At 37.2% G+C, this 27,453-nt stretch overlaps 2 protein-coding genes across 2 annotated transcripts; one reads left to right on the top strand and one right to left on the bottom strand.

The window, feature by feature from the left end:
- Positions 1 to 4,023: 4,023 nt before the first annotated feature.
- Positions 4,024 to 4,530, top strand: LOC136974340 (uncharacterized). Its single transcript, XM_067269194.1, has one exon. It carries the CDS (start codon positions 4,024 to 4,026, stop codon positions 4,528 to 4,530), a length of 507 nt encoding a protein of 168 aa, XP_067125295.1.
- A 13,535-nt stretch (positions 4,531 to 18,065) lies between these two features.
- LOC136974363 (venom protein 29-like) lies at positions 18,066 to 19,176 on the bottom strand. Its single transcript, XM_067269216.1, has 5 exons — positions 19,036 to 19,176; positions 18,882 to 18,952; positions 18,674 to 18,781; positions 18,316 to 18,345; positions 18,066 to 18,237 (listed from the first exon to the last, which is right to left on the bottom strand). The coding sequence occupies exons 1-5, from the start codon at positions 19,121 to 19,123 to the stop codon at positions 18,196 to 18,198; spliced, it is 339 nt and encodes a 112-aa protein (XP_067125317.1). The 5' UTR covers positions 19,124 to 19,176; the 3' UTR covers positions 18,066 to 18,195.
- Positions 19,177 to 27,453: the final 8,277 nt, after the last annotated feature.

Consider the following 27,453-nt stretch of genomic DNA (forward strand, 5'->3'; position numbering starts at 1 on the left):
AACAAAATATTCTTTACTTTTTAAATTTTAAAACAATCCACTTAGTGAAATAGCTCCTTACCAGTGGCTAATGAATGGAATCAGAGACGGTCCACGTAGGTGTGTGCGTGCCAAATCCCGAGGGTGCTGATACCGGTCAATGTCAAATGCCTCTTTTGTCGCATCACTAGTATATATCAGAGGACGCGACAGAGTTGTTGTAGATTTTAAACGTTTCTCGCCATAGCTGTAAAAATCTAAATACAGTGGTGCCTCGTATAACGTACGCCTCGAATAACGGACGCTGCGAACAACGGACTTTCTGTTTGGCCGTTACGTAACTCGAGCAACGGACTGGCTGCGAACAACGGACTTTCGGCATAATTGGCGACTGCTCCATGGGTGCGTTAGTGTTTTCCTAACATACTAAACAAACGTAACCGGAGACGTAGTAGCGGAGCTCTGTGTCTCCGCTACTACGGGAGTGCGCTGCTGTTTGTAGGCATTTAGGAACGACGGTAAAAGAAAGATGGCAGCGCTCGCACTATCGATAGTATCGTGATGGAGGAATCTATAATTCTAAAATATGAGCTTTTAAAAGCAAAAGAAGAGTTCCAATTGTAAAATTTACCATAAAATGGATTATTTGTTGAAAGAGCATTCAAAATAGCCACGAAAAAAATTAGAATGCCGGCTACCATTCGAAAAAAATTCGTAAAGACACTTACATCACCGCGTGCACTAACTTGCGCTTTCACAGTTTTTAAATTTTCATTCATAAAACCACATAATGGACCCGAAAACGAAACTATCTGAGCCACGGAAGACGCCATGTTGCTTTTTACCGTAAACTACTGCTACAAGCGGCCGTTTTTGCCGTTCGACGGCGCGCACTCCCACCAGAATTTAGGAACGCGTTCGGCAGGAATTTTTAAATGGATGTCGCTCGCGCAGAGTTACGCGGAGGAATAAAAGAACGCACCCCGTGTTCATTTTTTATGATACAGTACGGTTATTTTATGCTGCGGAACGAATTAGATGTTTTAACATGTATTTCTATGGGAAAATGCGTTTCGTATAACGGACGTTTCACTTAACGAACGTGCACCTGGAACGGATTAAGTACGTTATATGAGGCACCACTGTATGTTAAACTTAACAGATTGTCCGTCGTTCGTTTTCTAACTAATTCGTTTTAGGACTGTGTCCACTGAAATTTCCAAAATTTACAACTTTTCAGGTCACTCTCATTGAACTGGAAAAATTTCTGTTTTTATTACATCTAATATTATGAAGAGATCAGACCCTGCTGTACTCGGCAAGAGATTGGTTCAGTTAAGCTTCTGTTTAAGTAAAATTTCGGTTATTCATCGGAGTTTTATTTATGTTTCTAATTCCCTAATCGCTTAATTATTAAACTACTTAAGTAGAAATAAGTCGAAACCGGTTACTTTGTACTCGAATATCTGTAGTCTTGGGAAAGAAGTGGAAAGAAATTTATGTGACAACCGATACATAAATCGTAAATTTAAGGAAAATAAATTCTAGAGCTTTTTTTGTACCATTGTACGTCTCATTCATTAAATTTGGTTGTAAATGATGCTGCCAAAGTAACTGTTAATTTTTTAACACTGTACTAGAATTGTACACGTTTTTTCTGCATCCCCTTACAGATGGGACATACTAAATTGTAATATCACCGGTTTAACATTGAAATCCGTAAGTAATATAAGATGGGAGAGCGGAATAAACGCAGAATAAATATATCAAATATTTTAATGGATTTTTTTTAAACTACTGTCAACTATACAGAACTATCATAAAAGCATGCCAGTAAATTCCTATCGGTTGGGTTAAGTTATAAATCTAGTCTAGGGTGGGCAATCGTTTTTATAACATGGGCCAGAATAAATTTTACGTTTTTTCCGCGGGCTGTAGTAGTTAATTGACGCCTTCTTGTGACTTGTAATTTTTTTAGTCTGCAAATATGAAATAAATAAATAAAAAGTTAATTACTACATTTATTTCTCTTATCGTTTTCGAAAATTACAAAGAATTGGAAAAATTACTATTAATTAGTTATTTTTCCAATTTAATAATCTATTAAAGATCTCGCGGGCCGGATAGAAACTTTTCGCGAGCCGTAGCTGGCCCGCGGGCCAGCTACGGTTGCCCGCCGTTGATCTAGTCTACTCGTGATTCACATAATCGGTCGAGGGCGGCCGAATATCTAGCAGGCGGCTAACAGCCTACAACCGGTCCGGGATATAAAATTAGCAGCTTTATGTGTGAAGCATCCACCAGCTAAACCGGGTGGCGTTGGTGCTCTGTAAAGCGCATGCGCCAATGCCTATAATCTGGCTGCTTGGAAGTTGACAGGCAAGCGGCTAACAGCCCACAACCGGTCCGGGATATAAAATTAGATGCTTTATGCGTGTGTTGCTTCTACCAGCTAAACTGGGTGAGGTTGGTGCTCTATAAACCGCATGTGCCAATGCCTATATAATCCGGCTGATTGGAAACTGACCCGGTTTCGACACTCCTTCCGCCACTGAATTATTCGAATATACAATAGCAATCTTATCGTTTTTTTCACATGTAGTATAGCAATTTGTAAAAGATACATAATGCAGTTATAATAAAATATTAATTTTAATTAATGCAAAGTACGTTAAAATATGAAAATTTATATTTTATAAAATACAAGGGAAGGCCATTAGGTGAAATCGGCGCTTCCATCGCTTCCAATGACGGCACGCCACTGCCCAAGACCAGAGTCGGTAGATTAACTGGTCTTTCGACTAATAGTTCGAACTTAGCTAGAGCCAATATTTGCCGCTAGTTGGCGCCACTGTTGGCAGAAGAGCCTTGTTCTTGCTTTGGATATACAGCACTCAGTGATTTCGACCTATAATAATTGTTTTTTTTAGCTACATAAAAATGCCAACGTGCTTTGTGCCAGGATGCAAGGCAGGATATAAGTCATCGAACGAGAAGAGACATTTCTTCCGTGTTCCTAGCGATAAGATTGAGAAGTGGATGCGATGCATTCCACGAGACGACAAGAAGCTAACAAGTAAATGTTACGTTTGTGACGTACATTTTGCGAGTAGATTTATTTTAAAAACCTACTCCCATGTTATAAATGGAGAGAAAGTAGAAATTCCACGAGATCGCTGGGCATTAACGTCAGATGCATATCCATCAAACTTCCCTAATTGTCCTAAGTACATTTTTTTTTTTTTTTTTTTTTTTTAACTCTTTCCGCCCTGTGGGCACTAAGAGGGCCTCCTTTTTTAGTAGGCCCATTATGGGTTCGGCCAGGCCCACAATGGGGCGACCGGGTGGTGAGGGACGGGGCCCGACATATCCGAACGGACCACCCCCCGAAAAATTCCTGGGGATTATTCGACCCGTTCGGATTCGATCCCGGGTCCCCCAGAGCGGTAGGCTGCCACTTTACGCTCGGCCATCCTGCCCGTCGTCCTAAGTACATTAGTAAGTCTGTACCTCAAAAACGATCAACGCGATGTCTCACAAGAAATGAAGAACCATCTACGAAGAGATACCGAAAAGTCAATACCAAAGGTAAATATTTATATGTGTGGCCGCCAGCGCCAGAGATCTTGAACACTGCCTGGCAACACTTGCCAACGAGAGTTCGGTGGCAACGTAAAAAATGAGGCGCGAAAGTTCGCGGGTTTTTGCCTGGATGTTGGCCGAGGATGTCGGTGACAGTTCTCACCTTTTTAATAAAGTTTTTTTGTTACTGTTCATGTTTGTCTGCTTAGTTCTAAAGATCAGTAGGATCGAATGACAAAGTGGTGACCCGAACGTGATACGATTAACGAACTACCTGGACTTTCGACTGAATTGGATAGTGAACAACTCTATGTCTTTGAAGGGACATTTTTAACAGGACATGCAGGTATGATCAGTTTCTGAATCGTAAATTCAATAAGACGACTAAGAGTGCGTGACTCGGGCTAAGCCTAATCAAAGACTATCCCGCTTTCCTTCTACCCGCATAGTTAGGCGCCCGAAATGGCGGAACAGAACGAGTTGGAAATCGGACGTGTACAGGCAAAAATGCCTATCTTCACTAAAACCAACATCAAATTATTTTTTGTGCAGCTAGACGCAGCTTTTGCCATTAATCGGATTACAAGTGAGAACACTAAGTACAACTATTTAGTCAATTCCCTGGACGCAGAGATTCTATCTAACGTCAGTGACTTAGTATTTGATCGTCCAGCCGAGGCTCCGTTTACTAAACTCAAAGATCGACTCCTCGAAATTTTTCAGAACTCCGCTGCTAAAGAGGCTAAAATTCTGCTTGAAGATCTGGCGCTAGGGGATCAGAAACCCAGCGTTTTACTCCGTAAAATGAGGGAGCTTTCAGCGGGCAAGATTACCGAAGAATTTCTTAGAAACTTGTGGCTCCAACGTCTCCCCAAAAATATTCAGACAGTTCTGGCTGTTAGCGGTGATGAACTAGACAAGCTAGCCATCCTTGCTGACAAGGTTGCTGAACTTACAGAACCAACCTGATAAAAGACACTCCAAACTGGAAGACAAAGAGAGGTTTTATTTAACAGACTATACAGCGTGAAAGCAGTAACAAAAGAGAAAGGGTAAGAAACACGTGGCAGTGTTGCCGGTGTGTAGACTACATAGCGCACCCTGGTGGTGGAACCCGACATAACAAAAAATTAAATATTTTTCTTTAACACTCCTCCTAAATTTTTACATTTTTGTTACACTCATTACAAACAAGACACAAAGAAAAAAAACTAGGAGACAGGTCCAGAGTGCATAGGAGCGATTTCATTTAAATTTGCAGACTCCTATGCAATTTCTAAAGTACTCAAATTTAATCCGAGATAGTGCGCTCTTTTTATGTGCGATTTTTATTTGTGCGATTTTTTTAATGCGAATTTTTAATTTGTGCGGTATAGTTGGCGACTAGTCTCGTGCGATTCGTCATGTCTTACGTTGACTTATTATAGCTAAATAAACTTATTATAGCATAAATGCACTTATTATACTAATATTATTGCATGAATATGCGAAAAATGAAATAATTTACTTTTTAAGTCAACAAAACACCACCTGGACAAAAATATGTAAAACAGACGATAGACCAGACGATGCAGTCAAGTGCTGACATCTGTTGTCAATAAATTCTATTTCGTACGGTTTTGAGTTATTTTCTATGTGAGACTTTTTTAATGCGGTCCCTGTTGACCGCATAAAAAAAATATTTTTTTAATTGTGTTGCGAAAACTATTATTTACAGCCATTCGTGAAGTTTCGTGAGATTTTTTTAATGCGTTTTTTTTAATGCGGTCCCTATCCCCCGCATAAAAACAGGTTTGACTGTACAGTCAAACCTGTTTTTATGCGCTCTTTTTATGTGCGATTTTTATTTGTGCGATTTTTTTAATGCGAATTTTTAATTTGTGCGGTATAGTTGGCGACTAGTCTCGTGCGATTCGTCATGTCTCACGTTGACTTATTATAGCTAAATAAACTTATTATAGCATAAATGCACTTATTATATTAATATTATTGCACGAATATGCGAAAAATGAAATAATTTACTTTTTAAGTCAACAAAACACCACCTGGACAAAAATATGTAAAACAGAAGATAGACCAGACGATGCAGTTAAGTGCTGACATCTGTTGTCAATAAATTCTATTTCGTACGGTTTTGAGTTATTTTCTATGCGAGACTTTTTTTATGCGGTCCCTGTTGACCGCATAAAAAAAATATTTTTTAATTGTGTTGCGAAAACTATTATTTACAGCCATTCGTGAAGTTTTGCGAGATTTTTTTTAATGCGTTTTTTTTAATGCGGTCCCTATCCCCCGCATAAAAACAGGTTTGACTGTACTCAAATTTAATCCGAGATAGTGGTTTTGTAAATATATCACCCAACTGTTCGTTGCTGTCTATGTGCTCTACCGTTATTTCTGTTCCTATCTTTTCCTTCACAAAGTGGTATTTAACGTCAATATGTTTGGTTCGTTTAGAAGCTTTCTTATCATCTTTAGTAATCATGTGAATTGCACTGTTGTTGTCAACATACATTATTGTAGGTTCCTTACTTAGCATTTTTAGTTCTAATCCGAATTTTCTCATAAACAGCATTTCTCTAATAGCTTCACTGGCAGAAACGTACTCTGCTTCAGCAGTGGATAATGCAACAGTTCTCTGTTTTCTGGAGTGCCACGATACTGCTCCTCCTGAATACATTAGTAAGTATCCTGATGTGGAACGTCTATCCTCCAAGTTTCCAGCAAAGTCTGCATCACTATAAAGAGCTAGTTTTTTGTTGCCATTGTATAAGATTCCATAATCAGTAGTTCCTCTTAAGTATCTTAAAATTCTCTTAGCTTGAATCCAGTGATGGTGTTTTGGATTTTCTACATGTCTACTTAGGTAATTTACAGCAAACGTTATATCCGGTCTACTAATGGTGGACAAATATAGGAGGCCACCTATTAGTTCTCTGTATGGCATACCTTTAGCTTCCTTTGTGTCAGCTGTTTCATCCTTTGATTGTTCAATTGGAGTAAAGGTAGGGTTTGATTCATCCATATTGAACAAACTAAGTAGTTTTTCAATGTATTGGGACTGGCAGATAAAGATAGAACCGTTGGTGTGTTGTTCTATTTCCATTCCAAGATATCTGTTGACTTTTCCCCATGTTATCTCAAATTTTCTGTTTAATTCTTCCATCAATTCTTTCATTGTTTTAAGGTTGTCACCAATCACTAATCCATCATCAACATATAGGACAACTACTACTTTAGATTTCATATTCACAAATACACATGGATCTGATTCTGTAGCTATAAACTTCTTAGATTTAAGGAATTCCGAGAATTTTTCATTCCATTTTCTGGGGGCTTGTTTCAAGCCATATAGACTTTTCTTTAGCAAGTATACTTTGTTTGCTTGACTTGACTTAATAAATCCTTCAGGCTGTGTTATGTAGATTTCCTCCTCTAGGTCACCGTGCAGAAAGGCGGTTTTCACATCAAATTGAAGTAGCTGTCGTTTTTCTTTTGCTGCAAAGGCCAATAAAAATCTGATTGAATCATATTGCGCTACAGGGGAGTAAGTTTCTGTGTAATCGATTCCTTGTTTTTGTTGAAATCCACGCACTACTAAGCGAGCTTTGTACTTCTCGACTGAGCCATCTTTCCTGTATTTAGTGCGAAATACCCATTTGGTTGTTAGAGATCTTTGACCTTCAGGGAGGTCTACTAAGATCCAAGTATTATTTTTATTTAAGGCATTTATTTCCTCTTCCATTGCCTTCTTCCACTTTGGTTGAGTTAAGGCTTCTGAAGCAGATATCTGTTCACAATCTGCAATCATTGCATGATGATCGTACCTTGATGGCAGTTTAATTTCATTCTTACTTCTTAAGTTGTACGTTTTGTTTTTTGTTTGACTTTCTCTATTTTCCTGTTCCGTTTCTTCACATGCTTCTTCTAAAGCTGATTCAGATTCTTCTTCTTCAGTATCGCTTTTAACAAAGATTGAGTTTTCTTCATTAAGATCTAGAGTTACGCTCTCTTCAGTTGGTATTTTATCTGACTGTGAATTTCCAGTTTGTTTTTCATCATTAAATTCCACATCACGAACGATCTGGACATCATCATCTTCGGGAAAGTAGATTCTGAAGCCTTTGGTGTTATATCCATAGCCCACAAACAAACCTTTTTTACTCTTAGCGTCCCACTTTAAACGCTTTTCCTTAGGTACATGGACATGTGCAGTCTCTCCAAACACACGTAATTGACTTATATCTATACTTTTGTTGTACCATACTTCATATGGTGTTTTTCCTTCAACACTACTCCTTCCGGTTAGATTTATAACATGTACAGCTGTGTTTACAGCTTCTGCCCAAAGTGACTTGGATAATCCTCTTGCATGGATCATTGTTCTAGCTGCTTCAACGATTGTTCGCATTTCTCTTTCTATTCTGCCGTTTTGTTGTGGTGAGTATTTACAGGATAACTGATGAACAATTCCTTCTTCTTCTTCGGTTTCTTTGATTAAACGGTTAACTTCTTCTTTACCATTGTCTGTCCTTATTATCTTGACTTTGTAGTTTAAGTTATTTTTGATGTATTTGATGCATTTTCGGATTCTATCTTTGGCTTCATTCTTTCCTTTTAAGAAGTATACAATTCTGAAGTGACTTAGGTCATCTTTTACAAGCAGGAAATAGCGAGCTCCTCCTACAGATTCTGCCTCCATAGGTCCACATAGATCGATGTGTAATAATTCACCTGGTGCTTTTGCTCTTGAAGTACTTAACTTGAAGGGAATTCGATGTTGTTTTCCCTTCATACAGGATTCACAAAAGAAGTCAGGGTCATCTTCGTACTCTATTCCACATTTCTTTAAAATTTCTCGAACTCGTTTAATGTTTTGATGAGCTAATCGTTCATGGAATTTTCTTATGTTTTCCTTCTTCCTGTGTGTTCCAACGAAAGCTGTGTTTTTCAGGTATTTTTCAAAATGCATATAGTATAGCTTTTCTTTCTTTGTTCCGATAGCAAACACTTCATTGTCTCGAACAAGTCTACAACCTCTTTTGTTGTAAATCATACTGAAGCCTCTGTCTGATGCTGAGCTGATTGAGAATAGATTAAACTTCAGATCTGGAACGTATAGGACGTTGTTGAGACTTGATAAAATGTTTGATTTGCCATTGTTAGCTAAAAGTTCGACTTTGCCTGATCCATAAGCTTTCAGATATGATCCGTCACCAATCTTTATCAACTTTGGTTTATCAAATTCTGAATAACTAAGGAACCATTCTTTCTTTGCGCACATGTGATCGCTGGCTCCACTGTCTGCAATCCACGAGTTTTCACTTGGTGCTACCTCCGCCATATTCACACCGATGAATGCTGCTTTCCTTCTATCATTCTTTCTTGTTGTCCTCTTTTCTTTTTCTTTTTGTAGTCTAGCTGGACACTGAGCTATGAAATGACCAATTTTATCACAAAAATGGCATGGAAATCTCTTATTGCTCGACCTGGCTTTGGTATTGTAGATTTTATGAGATGGAAGTGCAACATTGTCCAGTTTTTCTTTGTTGGAGTTATTCTCTGTGAGTCTACTCTCTTCAAGAAGCAGTCTGGATGTTAGATTGTGCAAAGTACGTTCTTTTTCAACGACAGATTCCCAGGCAGTTACAAAGTGTGCATATTCAGGTGGCAGGGAAGAAATTATTTTAGTCATAAGCATGGTTTCAGAGATCTCATCATCTTGTGCCTTCAATTTTGCTACAATATTCTCTAAATCAGAGATATGCGTTCCTAGTCCTTTGGCTTGAAATTCGTAGTCAAAGAATTCCTTTTGTAAAAGATACTTTCCGATAGATGATTTGGGTTCAAATAGACTAGTCAATTTCTTCCACATTTCAGATGCTGTTTTACAACTTATTAGATGGGACAAAACTCTGTCTTCTACAAGAGATACAATAACATCTTGCACTCTTTCGTCTAGTCTCAATCTTTCTTTGTCTGTCGGTGTTTCACGCAACACGTCTATCCATCCTTTGGACCGCATGTGAACTTCTACTCTAAACTTCCATAAGTTCCAGTTTTCAGCACCGTTCAGTTTAGCAATAGTAAAATTATTACTTACAGATTCCATTTTCAGTAAGACGGCTTGATCAATAAAGTTCAGATACTTAATTCTTCAATTAAAAATGACTTGTTCTGACGTGGCCTGGGCCCATAACCTGATAAAAGACACTCCAAACTGGAAGACAAAGAGAGGTTTTATTTAACAGACTATACAGCGTGAAAGCAGTAACAAAAGAGAAAGGGTAAGAAACACGTGGCAGTGTTGCCGGTGTGTAGACTACATAGCGCACCCTGGTGGTGGAACCCGACATAACAAAAATTAAATATTTTTCTTTAACACAACCCAACTGGCCCATTTAGAAGCCGAAATCCCGTAATCAAAAATCTCGAAATGCAGATATTAGAACTCACAACGAAGGTTGCAGAACTTAATGTATCGCGTACTGCTCGTCCCCGTTATCGTAGTAGGGAGAGAAACCGACATGACCCGAATTCGAGGTATCGCATTAGTCCACGCCCTCGAGGAAGAAGCCTCAATCGTCAGGGATATTGTTACTACCATGATAAGTTTGGATCAGCCGCTAGGAAATGTCGTTCGCCGTGTTCCTTCGACCGAACTGCTGATCAGGGAAACGAGCGCAGCCAGCCGCAGTAACGGCCTGTGGGTCCAGCCTGGCTCCTAAATATAGCCGTCTGTTTGTGTATGACAACAAAACGGCCTAAATTTCTTAATTGATTCTGAAGCAGATTTATCGATCATTCCCAATCGCACTAAGAATCAGCCTACAAAGGTTGAATTGTATGCTGCCAACGACTCTAAAATCTCGACGTATGGAACAAAGGTGCTAGAACTTGACCTGAACTTAAGACGTTCTTTTAGATGGGAATTTACCATAGCTGATGTGCAGAAGCCTATAATCGATGCAGACTTTTTGGCCAACTTTGGACTCATTCTCGACATCAGAAACAGATTACTGGTTGACCCCCTGACTTCCCTTACTAACACGAGGAAGATATTATACAGGACCACCTACTTCGGTCAAAACTATAATCAGCAATTCCCCAATGCAGGATATCCTCAAGGACTTTCCACATCTCACTCGTCCTCGACCGTTTTCAGATAAAGTCAGGCACAACACAGTGCATTATATCGAGACACACGGTCCACCCGTATTTGCCAAACCCCGTAGATTGCATCCGGCTCAGCTGCAAGTAGCAAAGCAAGAATTCCAGCACATGATGGAGTTAGGTATATGCAGACCATCAAAGTCCAACTGGGCTTCTCCCCTCCATATGGTGCCGAAGGGCTGTAACGATTGGAGACCTACTGGAGACTATCGTGCCCTGAATAGGATAACTGTTCCCGATCACTATCCAGTGCCACACATCCACGATTTTGGTCAAAGTCTACACGGAGCCCGAATATTTTCCAAGATCGATTTGGTTAGAGCCTTCCATCATATACCAGTTAACCCAGATGATGTGCCAAAGACAGCCATTACAACGCCATTTGGGCTATTTGAATTCGTTTTCCTCCCTTTTGGTCTCTGCAACGCAGCCCAATCATTCCAACGATTCATGCACGAAGTTTTGAAAGGCTTAAACTTTTGTTTTTCATACCTAGATGACATCCTCATTGCTAGCACTTCGTGGGAGGAACATAAGATGCACATGCGGCAAGTGTTTCAACGCCTTGACAAGTACGGTCTGCAAATCAATGCATCCAAGTGTACTTTTGCTGCCCCACATGTATCATTCTTAGGATACATGGTGTCTCCCCACGGCGTTATGCCACTTCCAGAACGTGTATCTGCCATAACTCAACAGAAGCGACCACAGACCCTCAAACAACTGAGAAGGTTCTTAGGCATCTTGAACTTCTATCGTAGGTTCCTACCCCATGCGGCCCATCACCAAGCTCCTTTACACGACCTACTTAAAGGAGCAAAGAAAAACGACCAGCGCGAGATTAAATGGACTGACAATTCGATTCAGGCATTTGAGTCATGTAAGTCACAATTAGCAGATGCCACCTTACTACATCATCCTTCACCAAGTGCTACCCTTGCACTTCACGTCGATGCATCCGATTCTGCTGTGGGCGCTGCCCTTCATCAAGTTACAGCACAAGGTCTCCAGCCACTGGCGTTCTTTTCCCGCAAACTGAGTAACTCTCAGCGTCAGTATTCTGCATACGACCGAGAACTTCTGGCTGTGTATTTGGCTGTGAAACATTTCCGGTTTATGCTGGAAGCACGACAGTTCACCATTTACACAGACCATAAACCATTAACGTTTGCCTTCCAGCAACGACACGATAAGTGTACACCCCGTCAGTTGAGACATCTTGACTTTATAGGACAATTCTCAACAGACATCAGACACATAAAAGGGATCGATAACGTTCCAGCTGATGCTCTTTCCCGTATTGAATCAATTAGTAGCCCATCTATAGATTATAGCAAAATTGCAAAAGACCAACAGCAAGATCCTGAGCTCCAGTCTCTCCTGACTTCAAGTGACTCATCACTTGTACTTAAGAAGTTTAAACTTCCTGATAGTGATGTCGAAATTTACTGTGATGTATCGACAGGTCGCATTCGTCCATACATTCCGCCTAGTTATCGTCGCACTGCTTTCAACACTGTCCATAACCTGTCCCATCCAGGTGTAAGGAGCTCAACAAGATTGGTAAAAGCAAAATTTGTTTGGCCATCCATCAGTAAAGACTGCCAGACATGGTCTCGCACCTGCATTTCTTGTCAACGGTCGAAGATCCAGAGACATGTCGCTAGCCCTTTGGGAACCTTTCCTGTTCCAGACGCTAGATTTTTAAATATTCATATTGACATTGTTGGTCCATTGCCACCTTCCAACGGCTCAACATATTGCCTCACAATCATCGATAGATTTTCTCGTTGGCCTGAAGCAATCCCGTTGCCAGATATAGCAGCTGAAACAGTAGCTTCAGCCCTGTACTCAGGCTGGATATCTCGCTTTGGAGTGCCTGCCCAAATAACATCTGACCAAGGACGGCAATTCGAATCTGGCTTATTTAAATCCCTCACTCAACTTCTTGGTACCCAAAGAGTTAGGACAACAGTATACCATCCAATTGCAAATGGCATTGTTGAACGCTTTCATCGTTCACTTAAAACTGCCATCAAGTGTCACTCTACTGAAAGATGGACGGAAGTGCTACCTACAGTCTTGTTAGGATTGCGAACTGCGCTCCGTGAAGACACCAATACTACCGCGGCTGAGATGCTCTATGGCACCAGCCTCCGACTGCCAGGAGAGTTTTTCGTCCCAGGTTCTCAGGACGTCAATCCATGTTCTTTCGTCGAAAAACTCAGGACGATGATGGCAAACTTAAAACTAGTGCCTGTGGTGCACCACTCCTACCGCAACCCATTTATCCACAAAGAACTGCAGTCATGTTCCCACGTATTTCTTCGTAATGATGCTGTACGGAAGCTCTTGCAGCCTCCATACGATGGACCCTACGAAGTCGTGTCACGTGGTAGCAAGACATTCACTCATGCATAAAGGGAAAAGAAACTGTAGTTTCTATTGATCGACTGAAACCGGCTTTTCTTCTCTCAGCGAGTGAGTCGTACCAGTTACCCCCAACGTCTCCAATGCCAAGACCAGCGCCAACTAAACGTACCACAGACAATCCAGCCCCAACGCGACAAACTACCACACGCTCTGGCCGACATGTATCCTTTCCTTCTCGTTTTGTGTCGCAGACACTGGTGGGGAGTAGCTGTGGCCGCCAGCGCCAGAGATCTTGAACACTGCCTGGCAACACTTGCCAACGAGAGTTGGCTGGCAACGTAAAAAAAGAGGCGCGAAAGTTCGCGGGTTTTTGCCTGGATGTTGGCCGAGGATGTAGGTGACTTTTTAAATACTTTTTAATAAAACTTTTTTGTTACTGTTCATGTTTGTCTGCTTAGTTCTAAAGATCAGTAGGATCGAATGACAAATATGTTTTTTATGTAATCTTAATCCTTAGTGAGCCATGTAACTTTTTGCCCTTGCCTGAGTTGCAGTGGGTCTCTCGGACCCTGTGTTTTAATATAAATTTTTCGATTGGAAGCTGAAAACATCTAGTCTAAGTAAAATCAAATAAAAAAAAACGTTCTAATCTCATGTTGATCGGGCCGAAAAGTTGGAAAAATATAAATTTTTTCAGTATTTTTAAGGAACATTTTATATTTAAAAAATGCTAACTAAAGATTGAGCTGGGTTTGTGAGACCCACTGTGATTTACTGAGGGCTATTTCTCTGTGGCCTAACTTTTCTTATAAATACTTTAAGATTAATTGTCTGATTTTTTTTATATTTTTTAATCAATCATTAGATTTGCATGATACACACTCTCAAGTAACAACTGTAGAAAATGAAATAGAAGAACCCTCCACATCTGAAGCAGCAACTACACAGCATCCTGAGCTGTTATATGTCAATAAAATCTCTGCTTTGCAGTCTGAATTGTTAAAAGTCAAAGAGGATTTGTATCGGTGCAGAAAGCAAAAGATGATCTATAGGAAGAAACTGAAAACTCTTCAAACAGAAAATCTCAAGCTTCGTCAAGAAAATGCTGAACTTAAAATAAAACAGTTGTCAGCTGATAAACTTGATTCCTTACCACCGAGACAGAAACTTGTAATAGAGCACATGCTGAAAGCATGCCATATAAAAAGCAAAAAGGGTATGAGATATGACATTAATTGGTTACTTGACTGTTTGCTTTTAAAAATTAGGTCACCATCTGTCTATGAATTTTTGAGAAATAATGATTACTTGCCTTTACCTTGTCAGTCTACACTGCATCAATATATCAGAGGCATTAATGCCAAATTTGGATTTGATGAAGATCTTTTTGTTATTTTAAAGTCAAAATTGGAGACTATTCCACAAACAGAATGCCAGGGAGTTTTAATTTTTGATGAAATTACACTTCAAAAACATATAGAACTTTCAAAAGCTACTGGTGAAATGATTGGACTTGTTGATTGTGGTGATAATTCTGTGTTGCCACAGAGTGAATTTACAGCAGGTGATCATGGCCTAGTGTTTATGTTCAGACCTCACTTTGCTAGTTGGGTACAATGTATTGGCACATTCTGTTCAAAAAGCTCTGTCCCAGGTTCTACTGTTGCAAAACTTATTTTGCAAGCAATTATTCATTTAGAGCAGTGTGGTATAATAGTCAATGCAATAGTTTGTGATGGTGCCAGCACAAACAAAGCAGCTTTAAAAGCTCTAGGAATTTGTGCAGACACAAATAATATACAATGCTCATTTACAAATCCTGCTGCAGATAGACAAGTACTGGCAATTATTGATGTACCACATATTTTAAAATGTATACGAAACAATCTTTTGAAAAGTAGATACTTTCAGGTAAAACTAAGAAAATAAAGTGTTTTCACCTAATTTATAATATAAGCCATTGCATTATTCTTCATTTTTACTTTTAGTTTCCTGAAGGAAGGGTTGAATTACAGCATTTTAAAGCAGTTGTTGATGAAGATTCCAAATTACCAAAGGGATTAAAGGCATGTCCCAAAGTAACTGAAATACATGTTAATCCCAATAACTTCCAGAGAATGAGTGTATTGCTGGCAGCTCAAGTAACACTTTTTTTTTTTTACTTATATAATCTGATTTGATAAGAATACTTTTATTTATCTCATTTCTTTATAGATATTTAGTAATACTTTTGCTGATGCTATGCTGTTTTATAAACAGCGTGAGGTTGCTAGCCTAAAGAATGCAAATGTTACAATAAGTTTCATACGTCGCATCAATGCTCTTTTTGATGCTTTAAATCGCAGATTGCCACAGGATGGAATCAGACATGATTCAAATGATCTCAAGGTAATAGTAATGATTCACTAGGAAAAACTATAAATGTTTTAATAAACAACTTTTTTAAAATAGGTTATTGAAGAATCTCTAGAATGGTTAAATAGATGGGAAACATTCAGATTACAGATTGAAAACAGTGATCAAAAGGGATTTTTGAGCCACCAGACAGCAGAAAATCTACGCTTGACGCTAACTAGTATCTCAGCACTCATTAAACAATTGCTTCCAAACTCATATTATATCTTGACAGCTCACTTTAATCAGGACCCATTAGAGGTAAAACTGACTTAGTGTAATGATTATATAATCTTGTATTAAACTCTTAACTTATGTTTTCTTTTCAATTAGTGTTTCTTTGGAATGATAAGACAAGGAAGTGGAAGCAATTCTCATCCCACAACAGTACAGTTCTTATACCTGTATAGACTGATGACTGTGATCCTGGATCTTCCCTTGTTACTTTAAAAAATCTTCTTCAGAGTCATAAAAAACCATTTAAGGAAGTTCAAGAACAATTGGAAGAACAGTTTACAAAATTTGCTTTGTAATCCAAGCCTGCCCTGTGGAGATCCTACTGATAATGAATTATTAGATCACGATTATTGTGCACCAGAAACATTTAAGTTTATTTTACATTATTTAGGAGGTTACATTGTTTGTCATCTGCTGCCATCACTTGATTGTGATGAATGCAAAAATATATTAACAGCAAAACCTGAAAATGCTGCACCAGAGAAGACATTTACATTCATCAAATCTCGAGGAGGTTTGTTATATCCAAGCTATAAGCTTTGCCAATTGATGTACTGGGCAGAAAGCAAAGTATGTGAACAATTAACAAACCCAAACATAAATGTTTATTTTTCAATAATGGATATTATATTAAATCAGTGTTTTGTTACATTGATGATAGGATGCCACATTGCTGATCACAAGTCCTACTTGACCTCCAGACTTTTGCACTTTTTTGTTACCTGTCGATTGCATTTTTTCACGCGAACGATTAATCAATCATTTATTTCATCAATTGAAAGTAAAAAACAGAAAAATTTCTCACTTAAAGTAAATTTTAATAGCGCAAATAATAATAATTATTATTATAATTATAATTATGTGTAATATAATTTGTATGTATAATAAATTTTTAACGTATAATAAATTGGCATAATAACACAATTTAATAATTGTACTATTATGTCAGTTTTGTTCCTTGTCATTTATTTATCCATAAACCTGGTTTTGGGTTTAAATAAAAGCCTTTTCATTCTTATAATAAAATTCATAGAAAATTATGAAATCGAACTCGAAGGTTACATAACTTTCAATTAAAAAAAATATTCGACCTCACTGCGATTCGATCTAGCGCTCTTGTAGTGATTGCAGTGCCCCTGGTGGTAACATTTGCCTCTAGAGAACATTTTAGCTACTAAGTTTTTATTTTTCTGCTGAACAAACGTTTTCAACCCTTTCAATCAATTTTATTTGTTACACAGATATTTTGAGAAATTAATGGAAAATCCAAGAAAAACACTTTCAAAATACACAAAATAAAAACAGATTAGTTTCATATTTATGCGAGCGTGATACAATCTTTTGCAGCGTCAATGAATGAAGTAGTGTCTTCCGACTTTCCTAACAGTAGAACATTTTAGCTACTAAGACCAGTTAATCTACCGACTCTGCCCAAGACCAATCAAGAGGGGAAGATTCGAGGGAAAATCGTATAAAAACCTCTGAATCAAGGTCGGAAGACAGAGACGACGGAGCTTCCTACCGGGAAGTGAACGACGGAACTCCAATCACACCCCTTCTCCCTACGCCGACCCTTCGGACTTTTCGGCCTGATTGCCCCGGGGCTCCACCGATGACTTCAACATCCCACCTCCGATAGCCGTCATCCGGAGCTCTTTCCGTCGCAGACGATCTAGATCGCATTGCATATCATTCTTTTATAAGTTTGCTTTAATGTTAAAATAAACGGTTATTATAAGACACTTGTCATCTTTGCCTTTGCCACCTCACCCACGTACGATCAGTCCCTAGGCTTTGCCTGACGCACAATTAACTTATTCCCCCTAAATGTCGGCAAACATACAGTACGCAGGAAAAACTAATTGGGAACCACTGCTCTGCATGGATAAATAATACATATGTCCAAGCAGTTCTCGTTTCTGGAACACTAGGAGTTCGGTTGTGGGTTCGCGCCTGGCCAGGACGGCTGGTCATTTGGATTTTTCCGGGTTTTCTCCGCGTCTATAACGCCTGAATAGGCCAGTTACCCTTAAAAACACCTCTCTGGTACGCAGATCGCCCAAGTGTTGCGTTGCCGTAAATTAACAAACATGAATAATACATATACAGTAAATTATACGTAAACAGTTCGCGCCTGACCAAAGGACTGCCACGTGGAGTTTTCCGGATATTCCTAGCGTTTCAAACACAAAAATAGGTGCCAGATCCCCGTAAAAGTTCTTTCCGGAAGCACTCCCTCGGCAAATTGCCCATGAGTTAACTTGCTTATCACATCAATCCAATGTAATCTCTAAAATAAAAACTTATTACACTGTTAATGCTCGAATATCAATTTTATTTGTTACACAGATATTTTGAAAAATTAATGGAAAATCCAAGAAAAACACTTTCAAAATACACAAAATAAAAACAGATTAGTTTCATATTTATGCGAGCGTGATACAATCTTTTGCAGCGTCAATGAATGAAGTAGTCTTCCGACTTTCCTTCTCCTAACTCCTAAAAGAAAAGAATTATACAATTATTCAATTTACCGAATAAATTATAAAATATTTATCAATACAAACATTAACTTACTGTTACTCCTCTATTAAGACAAGAGATCACCTAAAATTTTATTTAAAAAGTTACTAATGTTATCAGCAGAACTTTTATACTGTATTAATTTATTGATATTTTTCATCAGTCTTACACCTCTTGAATTTTACACACGCACCTCACCGTAATGAATAATTTATTAAATCTTATTTAAAGAACGAGATCAAAACAATAAGCGCATTGCTGCTAAAGCTGCTATGGTGGCTCGCTAACATAGCTGTATTTAATGCCGCTTTACAGGCGACGTGCACAATATATTTGCCACCGATATGAAGGGTAAGCACTGATTTATACAGTCATATAATCGAATATGCTAATTGATTAATTATATACATACCTTTCTACTTTTAGACACAGAATCACGACAGATTAAAGATAAAATGGCGTCTGCTTTTCCTTCAGTTTCGAACTTTTCGTTAATACACTCGTACATTATATCGCTGCTCTAGTTGCAAATAATATTTTTAAGAGAATTTAGTTTAACTAATTAAAATTACTTTATTTATTTTCTATTAAAATATTTATCTTTACGTTAAAAAAATTACCTTTTGGATGAATGCGGAGCTTCTATTCAATGTGCAATTAATAAATCTTACCGAATATTCAGGCGGAGCGGCTGCAAAAAATTCGTTTTAAAATACTTACTTAGGAGAATCGAATTTAATTTAAAATTATAAAATAAATTAAAACTAAATTTACAGCACGTGATGATTCGAAATTCATCTCCAGTAAGTGCTTCAACTTCCCAGGCTACAGCCAGAAGTAACAATAATGCCGACACTTTCATTGCTAAAGATTAGCTTCACTATACGCTCTTGAATATCGAAAACTTCTATTAATAAATTTTGAATGTCAACTCATAAAATTAAGTAAGAATTTATCAGAAAAGTCGGATGTAATTAGTAATTTCATCACTTTTAGGATATTGTTAATCCTATGGTTACAAATGGTTACAAATGGTATACAAATTACTTTAAATTTATCAATGGAAATGCTGTAAACAGGAATATAAATTAAAATGTTTAAATTAATTTAAATATTTTATTAAAATATCTTTATATTGCTAATAATATAAATTCTCCTATAATTTATTTAAATTTGAACTTGTTGTTCGAGACAACATGGATTCGAACGTCTTTAACCTGAAAATGGCCCATAGAATGGGTTGAAAACGTTTGTTCAGCAGAATAAATGAACTTTCTCAGTAATAATTCAAAATATCACCAAAAGTTTCTTATTTATGGCCTTTGGCGAGGTCTTATTTATGGCTTTATGGCTTATATTTATGGCTTATATTTATGGCTTGACCTTCGATAAAGTCCCTAAAAGGGTGGTATGGGACAAGACCCAATACATTGGGATCAAACCATTCCTAAAAGTTTCTGAGTGCCTGGCTGTTTGTTCGAGTATCACGAGAACTGGACAGTTTATTCCCCAACTCTCACCATTCGTTGACATTTTTTATAGATCTGGCTAACCATATACTTGACATATAATGTTGGCCCTCTTGTTACTTAAATGCAGTGGTGATATTCGAAATATTTAACAAGGGGTTCGCTAGCAGAAAATTTTTTCCTGACAATCACCGAGAAACGAAATGGAAGTTTTAGCTAGAAATAAATGCAATACCTTTTCTTGCGATATATCTAACAATCAGTGGCGTATTTGGAACGTAACGAGCCCTGGGTAAAGACCAGGTAACAATAGTATTTTAGTGCTGTCGACCTTTTTCTTTTCTTTTTTTTAGGCAGAGAAATTCTTAACCGCGAAATGGCACTCCTCGTAATAGACAGATGTCACCATCTCTCGAGATACATTATCCTTTTTCTTTCGCTGTCCATAGCCCGACACGTGTTCCACAGCCATCTTGTATTATCTCGCGCGCGTGGCATTCTGGGATCTCTCTTATGACTAAATCTACTTTCAAGAACTCTCTTGAATCGAGCGCGATTAAACCTCGTTTCGGTCGAGATTGAAACGGTCCAGAGAGATCGCACCAAGACATAGTCCCCGACCTTGCTCACAATCTAAATTGAAATGCTCGGTGCAAACGGGGTATAAGGCCCTAGTTTAGTAGTATTACAGAGTATAATACGTCAGTGGCGTGCCGTGACATTTGATAATAGGGAAGCTGTGTTTCTGTAAGAAGCCGACTTACAGGAGCAATCAATTAATTGCGCGTCAGAGCCCGATGTTCGTATTCGTTTGTTCGATAAGCCAGTAAAAACCGTATACTTCTTTAAATGTATTTTTAATAGATTATCTGACGTACTTAATAAATAAGAAAGTTCAATATAATTACCTCCGTTATTAGATTCAATAAATTCCCTACGCCCTCTAAATGCCAATTCTTGCTTTGAGAAAAAACATATAACATCTATTAATTTAGATATATCTATTAATCGTAATTATCTTGTTATAATTTTCAATATTTATTTCATATTGTCTACCAATGTTAAATTCTATTCCTCTTTGATTTCCAAATTGCTTCAATTTTACGAAAGAATAGTCATTCGTCATAAATTTTATCGTCAAAATGTCGAAATTTTATTGTTGACGTATTTATATTTAATTTAGGCATTGGTCTTTCTCTTTTAATAATGTTTTCTTTTTCATTATATGGTTTTGAGCCAAAACTTTTTTAAAATAAATTTTTGAATCACTAGCCACGATATAAGGGCTAAAATTAAAATTATAAACAAAAACTTACTTAGTAAAACAAAATGTGTGATGAATATACATACCTAGTAAAAAAATTCTTCAATTGTATGAATATACTTTTAAAGAAACTTATAATTAAATATAACTTTGTGAAGAAACGTACATAAATATAACAAAATATTCTTTACTTTTTAAATCTTAAACAATCCACTTACAAGTTAGTGAAATAGCTCCCTACGAGTGGCTAATGAATGGAATCAGAGACGGTCCAGGTAAGTGTGTGCGTGCCAAATCCCGAGGCTGCCGATGCCGGTCAATGTCAAATGCCTCTTTTGTCGCATCACTAGTATATATCAGAGGACGCGACAGGGTAGTTGTAGATTTTAAACGTTTCTCACCATAGCTGTAAAAATCTAAATATGTTAAACTTAACAGATTGTCCGTCGTTCGTTTTCTAACTAATTCGTTTTAGGACGAGTGTTCACGGAAATTTCCAAAATTTACAACTTTTCGGTCACTCTCATTGAACTGGAAAAATTTCTGTCTTTACTACATCTAATATTACGAAGAGATCAGATCCCACTGTACTCGGCAAGAGATTGGTTCGGTTAAGCTTCTGTTTAAGTAAAATTTCGGCTTTTTCATCAGGGTTTTATTTATGTTTCTAATTCCCTAATCGCTTAATTATTTAACTACTACTTAAGTAGAAATAAGTCGAAACCGGTTACTTTGTACTTGAATATCTGTAGTCTTGGGAAAGAAGTAGAAAGAAATTTTTATGACAACCGATACATAAATCGTAAATTTAAAGAAAATAAATTCTAGAGCTTTTTTTGTACCATTGTACGTCTCATTCATTAAATTTGGTTGTAAATGATGCTGCCAAAGTAACAGTTAATTTTTTATCACTGTACTAGAATTGTACACGTTTTTTCTGCATCCCCTTAGAGATGGGACGTACTAAATCCTAATATCACCGGTTTAACATTGAAATCCGTAAGTAATATAAGATGGGAGAGCAGAATAAACGTAGAATAAATATATTTATTATTATTTTTTTTAACTCTTTCTGCCCTGTGGGCACTAAGAGGGCCTCTTTTAGTAGGCCCATTATGGGTTCGGCCAGGCCCACAATGGGGCGACCGGGTTGTGAAGGACGGGGCCCGACATATCCGAACGGATCACCCCCCGAAAAATTCCTGGGGATTATTCGACCCGTTCGGATTCGATCCCGGGTCCCCCAGAGTGGTAGGCTGCCACCTTTACCGCTCGGCCATCCGGCCGTCAGAATAAATATATCAAATATTTTAATGGATTTTTTTAAAACTCCTGTCAACTATACAGAACTATCGTAAAAACATACCAGTAAATTCCTATCGGTTGGGTTAAGTTATAAATCTAGTCTAGGGTGGACAACCTTTTTTATAACATGGGCCAGAATAAATTTTACGTTTTTTCCGCGGGCCGTAGTAGTTAATTGACGCCTTCTTGTGACTTGTAATTTTTTTAGTCTGCAAATATGAAATAAATAAATAAAAAGTTAATTACTACATTTATTTCTCTTATCGTTTTCGAAAATTACAAAGAATTGGAAAAATAACTATTAATTAGTTATTTTTCCAATTTAATAATCTATTAAAGATCTCGCGGGCCGGATAGAAACTTTTCGCGAGCCGTAGCTGGCCCGCGGGCCGGGGTTGCCCGCCGTTGATCTAGTCTACTCGTGATTCACATAATCGGGCGAGGGCGGCCGAATATCTAGCAGGCAGGCGGCTAACAGCCCACAACCGGGTCCGGGATATAAAATTAGATGCTTTATGCGTGTGTCGCTTCTACCAGCTAAACCGGGTGAGGTTGGTGCTCTGTAAACCGCATGTGCCAGTGCCTATATAATCTGGCTGATTGGAAACTGACCCGGTTTCGACATTCCTTCCGCCACCGAATTATCAATCAATCAATATCTTTATTCACAAAAAGGGAATTATCCCTGTTGCAGGGGGTTGTACAAAATTAACTTATAAATTTTCGTATTATTAAAACATTAACTGGATTATTAATATTTAACCATTTTTATACATTGGTTTTATATTGTTTCGTTATTAACATAAATAAAAACAGTTGTTTTAACAAACAACTGTTTTACTGTGTTTTATTGTATAATTATATTACTGTGTTTTAACAAACACAGTAATATAATTATACAATATTAGTGAAGTTATACATTGTTGGTATATTTAGACATATTGACATAGATTTACAACATTTTTGTAATCTTAATGAAATAATTGTACAGAGCATAGAGATCGTTTTTATTTAGATTATTTAAAGAATTTCTATAATCTTGGGATGAATCACTTTGGAATATTCGAGGAATGTTGAGAGAGTCACGTACATTAGAGAGGTTTTGACATTTCTGAAGTAAGTGTTCAATTGAGAAGTTATCGAATTTGCACCATGGACAATGATTGTTTGACAGGTCAATATAGTTATTATTGATATAAAGGAAATATTTATTTAGACGTAATTGTGAAATTAGCCTTTTCACATTGAAGTTAATTTTATCATATAAGGTTGTACAGAAGGTATTTGTAACATTTTTAAGTACCAAGGATGATAGGTATTGTGATTTAGACTATTTTGATCCATGTTTATCGATTGAGCGATAGCTGATTCCATTAACATAGTATATCCAAATTTCCAGTCCTGAATTATTCGAATATACAATAGCAATCTTATCGTTTTTTTCACATGTAGTATAGAAATTTGTAAAAGGTACATAATGCAGTTATAATAAAAAATTAATTTTAATTAATGCTGTACGTTAAAATATGAAAATTTATATTTTATAAAATACAAGGGAAGGTCATTGGAAGATGGAATCGGCGCTTCCATCGCTTCCAATGACGGCACGCCACTGTAATACGTATATTTTAATATATTTAAAAAAAACAAACCCACTGAGAAATGTTCCGTGTGTTTAACAAGGTTCGGGAAACTGAAAATTTTAACAACGCAATTTTAATGCGAACCCGCTGAATATCACCACTGCTTAAATGGCATAAACAACAAATTGTTCCTATTCTATGATTTTCGTTTTCTGTCTTCTGGACAGCATGAAAACATTTAGCACTAAATAGTATGTAGAAGCACAGGGCGTGTTGCCTGTTAAAGAGGATATAATGTACTGTACTGTACTATACCTGGGTAATTAGATCCTGGATATACCTGAGGATCATAACTGTTTTATATCGCCGACCATTTTGCCAGTTTTATATTTTTATCGCCACCTTAATAAAAATATTGTCAAGTGGCGATTTTGGCCCTATGCAGCGCGACCCCTGATATTTGACGGCCGGATGGCCGAGCGGTAAAGGTGGCAGCCTACCGCTCTGGGGGACCCGGGATCGAATCCGAACGGGTCGAATAATCCCCAGGAATTTTTCGGGGGGTGGTCCGTTCGGATATGTCGGGCCCCATCCCTTACCACCCGGTCGCCCCATTGTGGGCTTGGCCGAACCCATAATGGGCCTACGAATGGAAACCCTCTTAGTGCCCACAGGGCGGAAAGAGTTAAAAAAAAACCCCTGATATTTATTAACTATAAATTTAAAGCATTATTCTTTTAAATTATACTATTACAAGAACATTTTACGCAACACAATACACATAACTGTAGCGTAACTTCAGTTACTCTTATTTTACGTATTTATAACATTTAAATTTTCGTAATTTTTACGCCTAAAATAAAACGTTTCGTACCGATGAAATGCATTACTTTCATACTTTAATAAGGATATTCTTATTTAAAAATAACAATAACTAGCTTAATTACTTACGAATAGATATTTTCCCAAGCATATTAGAGAGGTTGCGGCTGAAGTTTACATCTCTAAAACGTGAACGTCGAACGTCGAGCGCCGCCATCTTGTAAGCCTAGAAGTTTGACAATGGCGTTTAGAACGTCGAGCATGATTCCAATGACATTCCGAACGCTATTGTCGAACTTCTAGAAATTATCAGGTCATGCAAATATTTTAAATTGATATTTGTTAATGATGTAATTAGGATGCAATTTGAAAAAATGTCTGTCTGTCTGTTCTGCCTTAATCTCGAGAATGGAGTTAGATACATGGAAGTCTAGACCGGATATGGAAAGCGTAGATACAAGAGGCCCCGATTAACTATTTACGAACTTTCTTTACAAACCAGAACTTACATCATTTCAATCACAATAATTTTCCCCCGAAAGGAGTTAGACGATCGGGACGACTCTGTTGCTAACAGGAAAGTATGATGTACAGGGACAAGCTACTATTACTTGAGGTGGAGAGCATATATTTTAAATGAAACAAATTAAAAATATGAATTAAAATCGAGATAATAAATAATTGCTCGTTATATGTTAACTGTTGTCTGTAAAATTTGAAATGTTTTCCTTACATCTCTTAAAATCATTATATAATAATTAGGTTAGTCTGTATACATTATTACTGTTAAATACATTAATGATCGAGGTGTTTTGACAACTTAACACTATGTTTTCCTATATAATTAACCTAATTTACTCTAATATTGCATAAGTTATGTACTAATTAATATTAATCAAATGTAATTTGATTTCCTATTCGACGGATTATAAAATTATTTACAAAATCACAATTTTTTAAACTTTAATACCGCGAATAATTATTATTGAAAGATCGGTAATAGTTTTAATTTAATTTATTTAAATGTATGTATTTTAAATGCTAAATGCACTTTCATTTACTTAATGATTTGATTTTCAATTTAAAAACCTACGATGAAGTGATTTAAGATGGAAGCCGAATTCTTTAAAATATTACTTTTGAATAATTTAATAAATTAGCAGCCTAATATAAAATCTCGTGTTTTAATAAAGTTATTGTTGAGTGTCTGTCCTTCCTTGATCTTGTCAAAGGTTTTAAATAAATTAAAGCCAATTGAAATACTGAAGGACTGTTATTGAACATCAAATTTCGAATTAATGCAAATTTTTCTGATTTATAATTTAATAGTTCTAGAGGTTAATTAACCTCTAAAACTATTTAATTTTATCTTCAAAACTTCTAAAACTATAGAAAATAATAATAATAATAATTAAAAATGTAACATTTTCAACACAAACTATACAGGAGAGACCGTTCCACGTCTGGACACTTTTTTGATCCATAAACATTTGTGGTAAATTGAGACTTTAGAGAACAAATTTGATTACACACTGCCCATTGCCCTATTTTCGAAGCTACCATTTCTTCACTATGGAAAGTAGGTTTGCCAAAAATAAATTAAGCCTTTCAAAAACGCCAAATAGTTCTTTGGACATAAAGATTTCGGGTCAAAAAAATTTCAAATATCGAGCATATTTGGCAATATAAAAATTTCGAATACATATACAGTAGAGCATCGATTATCCGACTTAATTGGGGACTGGGGTTGGTCGGATAACTGAAAAGTCGAATAACCGAAAAGTATGAAAAAATACATTATTAGTATAGTGTATTAGGCCTGGTTTAAATACTAGCCTCCCTTTCATGGTCGAGCCAGTGCTGCAAGCTAAAACATGCAAAAATTTAACAAAAATAATATTAAAGTAGCCAAGACATAGCCAAATATTGTAGCGCCACGTCACTAGCGGACATTTGAACTTGCCGACTAGAACGCGGTCGGTTAACCGATAAGTCGGTTAATCGGGGGTCGGATAATCGATGCTCTACTGTATTCACTTTTCGGTTAAAAGCATAAGTTACACACGCTGATAATAAAAGGTTTTTAATATTAGCCAACACGGGCACAACCGTCAAAAGAGATAATTAAATAAAAATGAATGAAGAAACTGCGGGTATTGGTGGTGACAACTTGGCAAATATGCCATTTACGTCGACTAAATCGTTCTTTTCGTCTGTGTTTGCGAACGATTTTGCCTAGAGAGATGTGTGACGTAGACTCGTTTGGTATTTATACACGCGCAATACTTCGGCAATGGCATTTTGACCATGGCTACCCACTTACAATACTTATTAATGATGTAAATATAGATTAATCATTATTAGGATAGTGGTTAACTTTTAAAAGATTCAATGTTGCAGCATAAACAAAATCCACTCCATCAGACCGGTTGTGGAAAAAGTGCATTTTTTTTTTCCGCGTGAGTGACAGTGACAATGACGTAACGGGGACTTGGCATCCCAAAATACATATTTATTCACCACTGGAATGCTGTGTCTTCTTACGAGTGTCTTCTGAATAAGTTAAAGGAGACCTCCAAAATTAGTTTACCACTTCCTGCCCACGTCTTGACACACCGCAGATTAGGTAAAATGGATGCCATTTAGCAATAAACCAAGGGGAGAGTTTCTACGAGATAGGCTCGAAATTTAAATTGACCGCACGTAGAACAATCTCCTCTGGACATAATTTGGCATGTCCATCTTTTTG

The sequence above is a fragment of the Centruroides vittatus genome, unplaced genomic scaffold (assembly GCF_030686945.1).
Source record: "Centruroides vittatus isolate TY-2023 unplaced genomic scaffold, ASM3068694v2 contig_347, whole genome shotgun sequence".
Classification (NCBI taxonomy): domain Eukaryota; kingdom Metazoa; phylum Arthropoda; class Arachnida; order Scorpiones; family Buthidae; genus Centruroides; species Centruroides vittatus.

Excerpts from the sequence above, each read along its gene's own strand:
- LOC136974340 (XM_067269194.1), top strand. The coding sequence starts at position 4,024 with ATGGCGGAACAGAACGAGTTGGAAATCGGACGTGTACAGGCAAAAATG.
- LOC136974363 (XM_067269216.1), bottom strand. The coding sequence starts at position 19,123 with ATGAAAGTGTCGGCATTATTGTTACTTCTGGCTGTAGCCTGGGAAGTT. Across the intron at positions 18,346-18,673 it reads CTGTGTCTAAAAGTAGAAAG|GTGATCTCTTGTCTTAATAG; the intron begins GTATGTATATAA and ends ATAAAATTTTAG. Across the intron at positions 18,238-18,315 it reads GTCTTAATAGAGGAGTAACA|GAGTTAGGAGAAGGAAAGTC; the intron begins GTAAGTTAATGT and ends CTTTTCTTTTAG.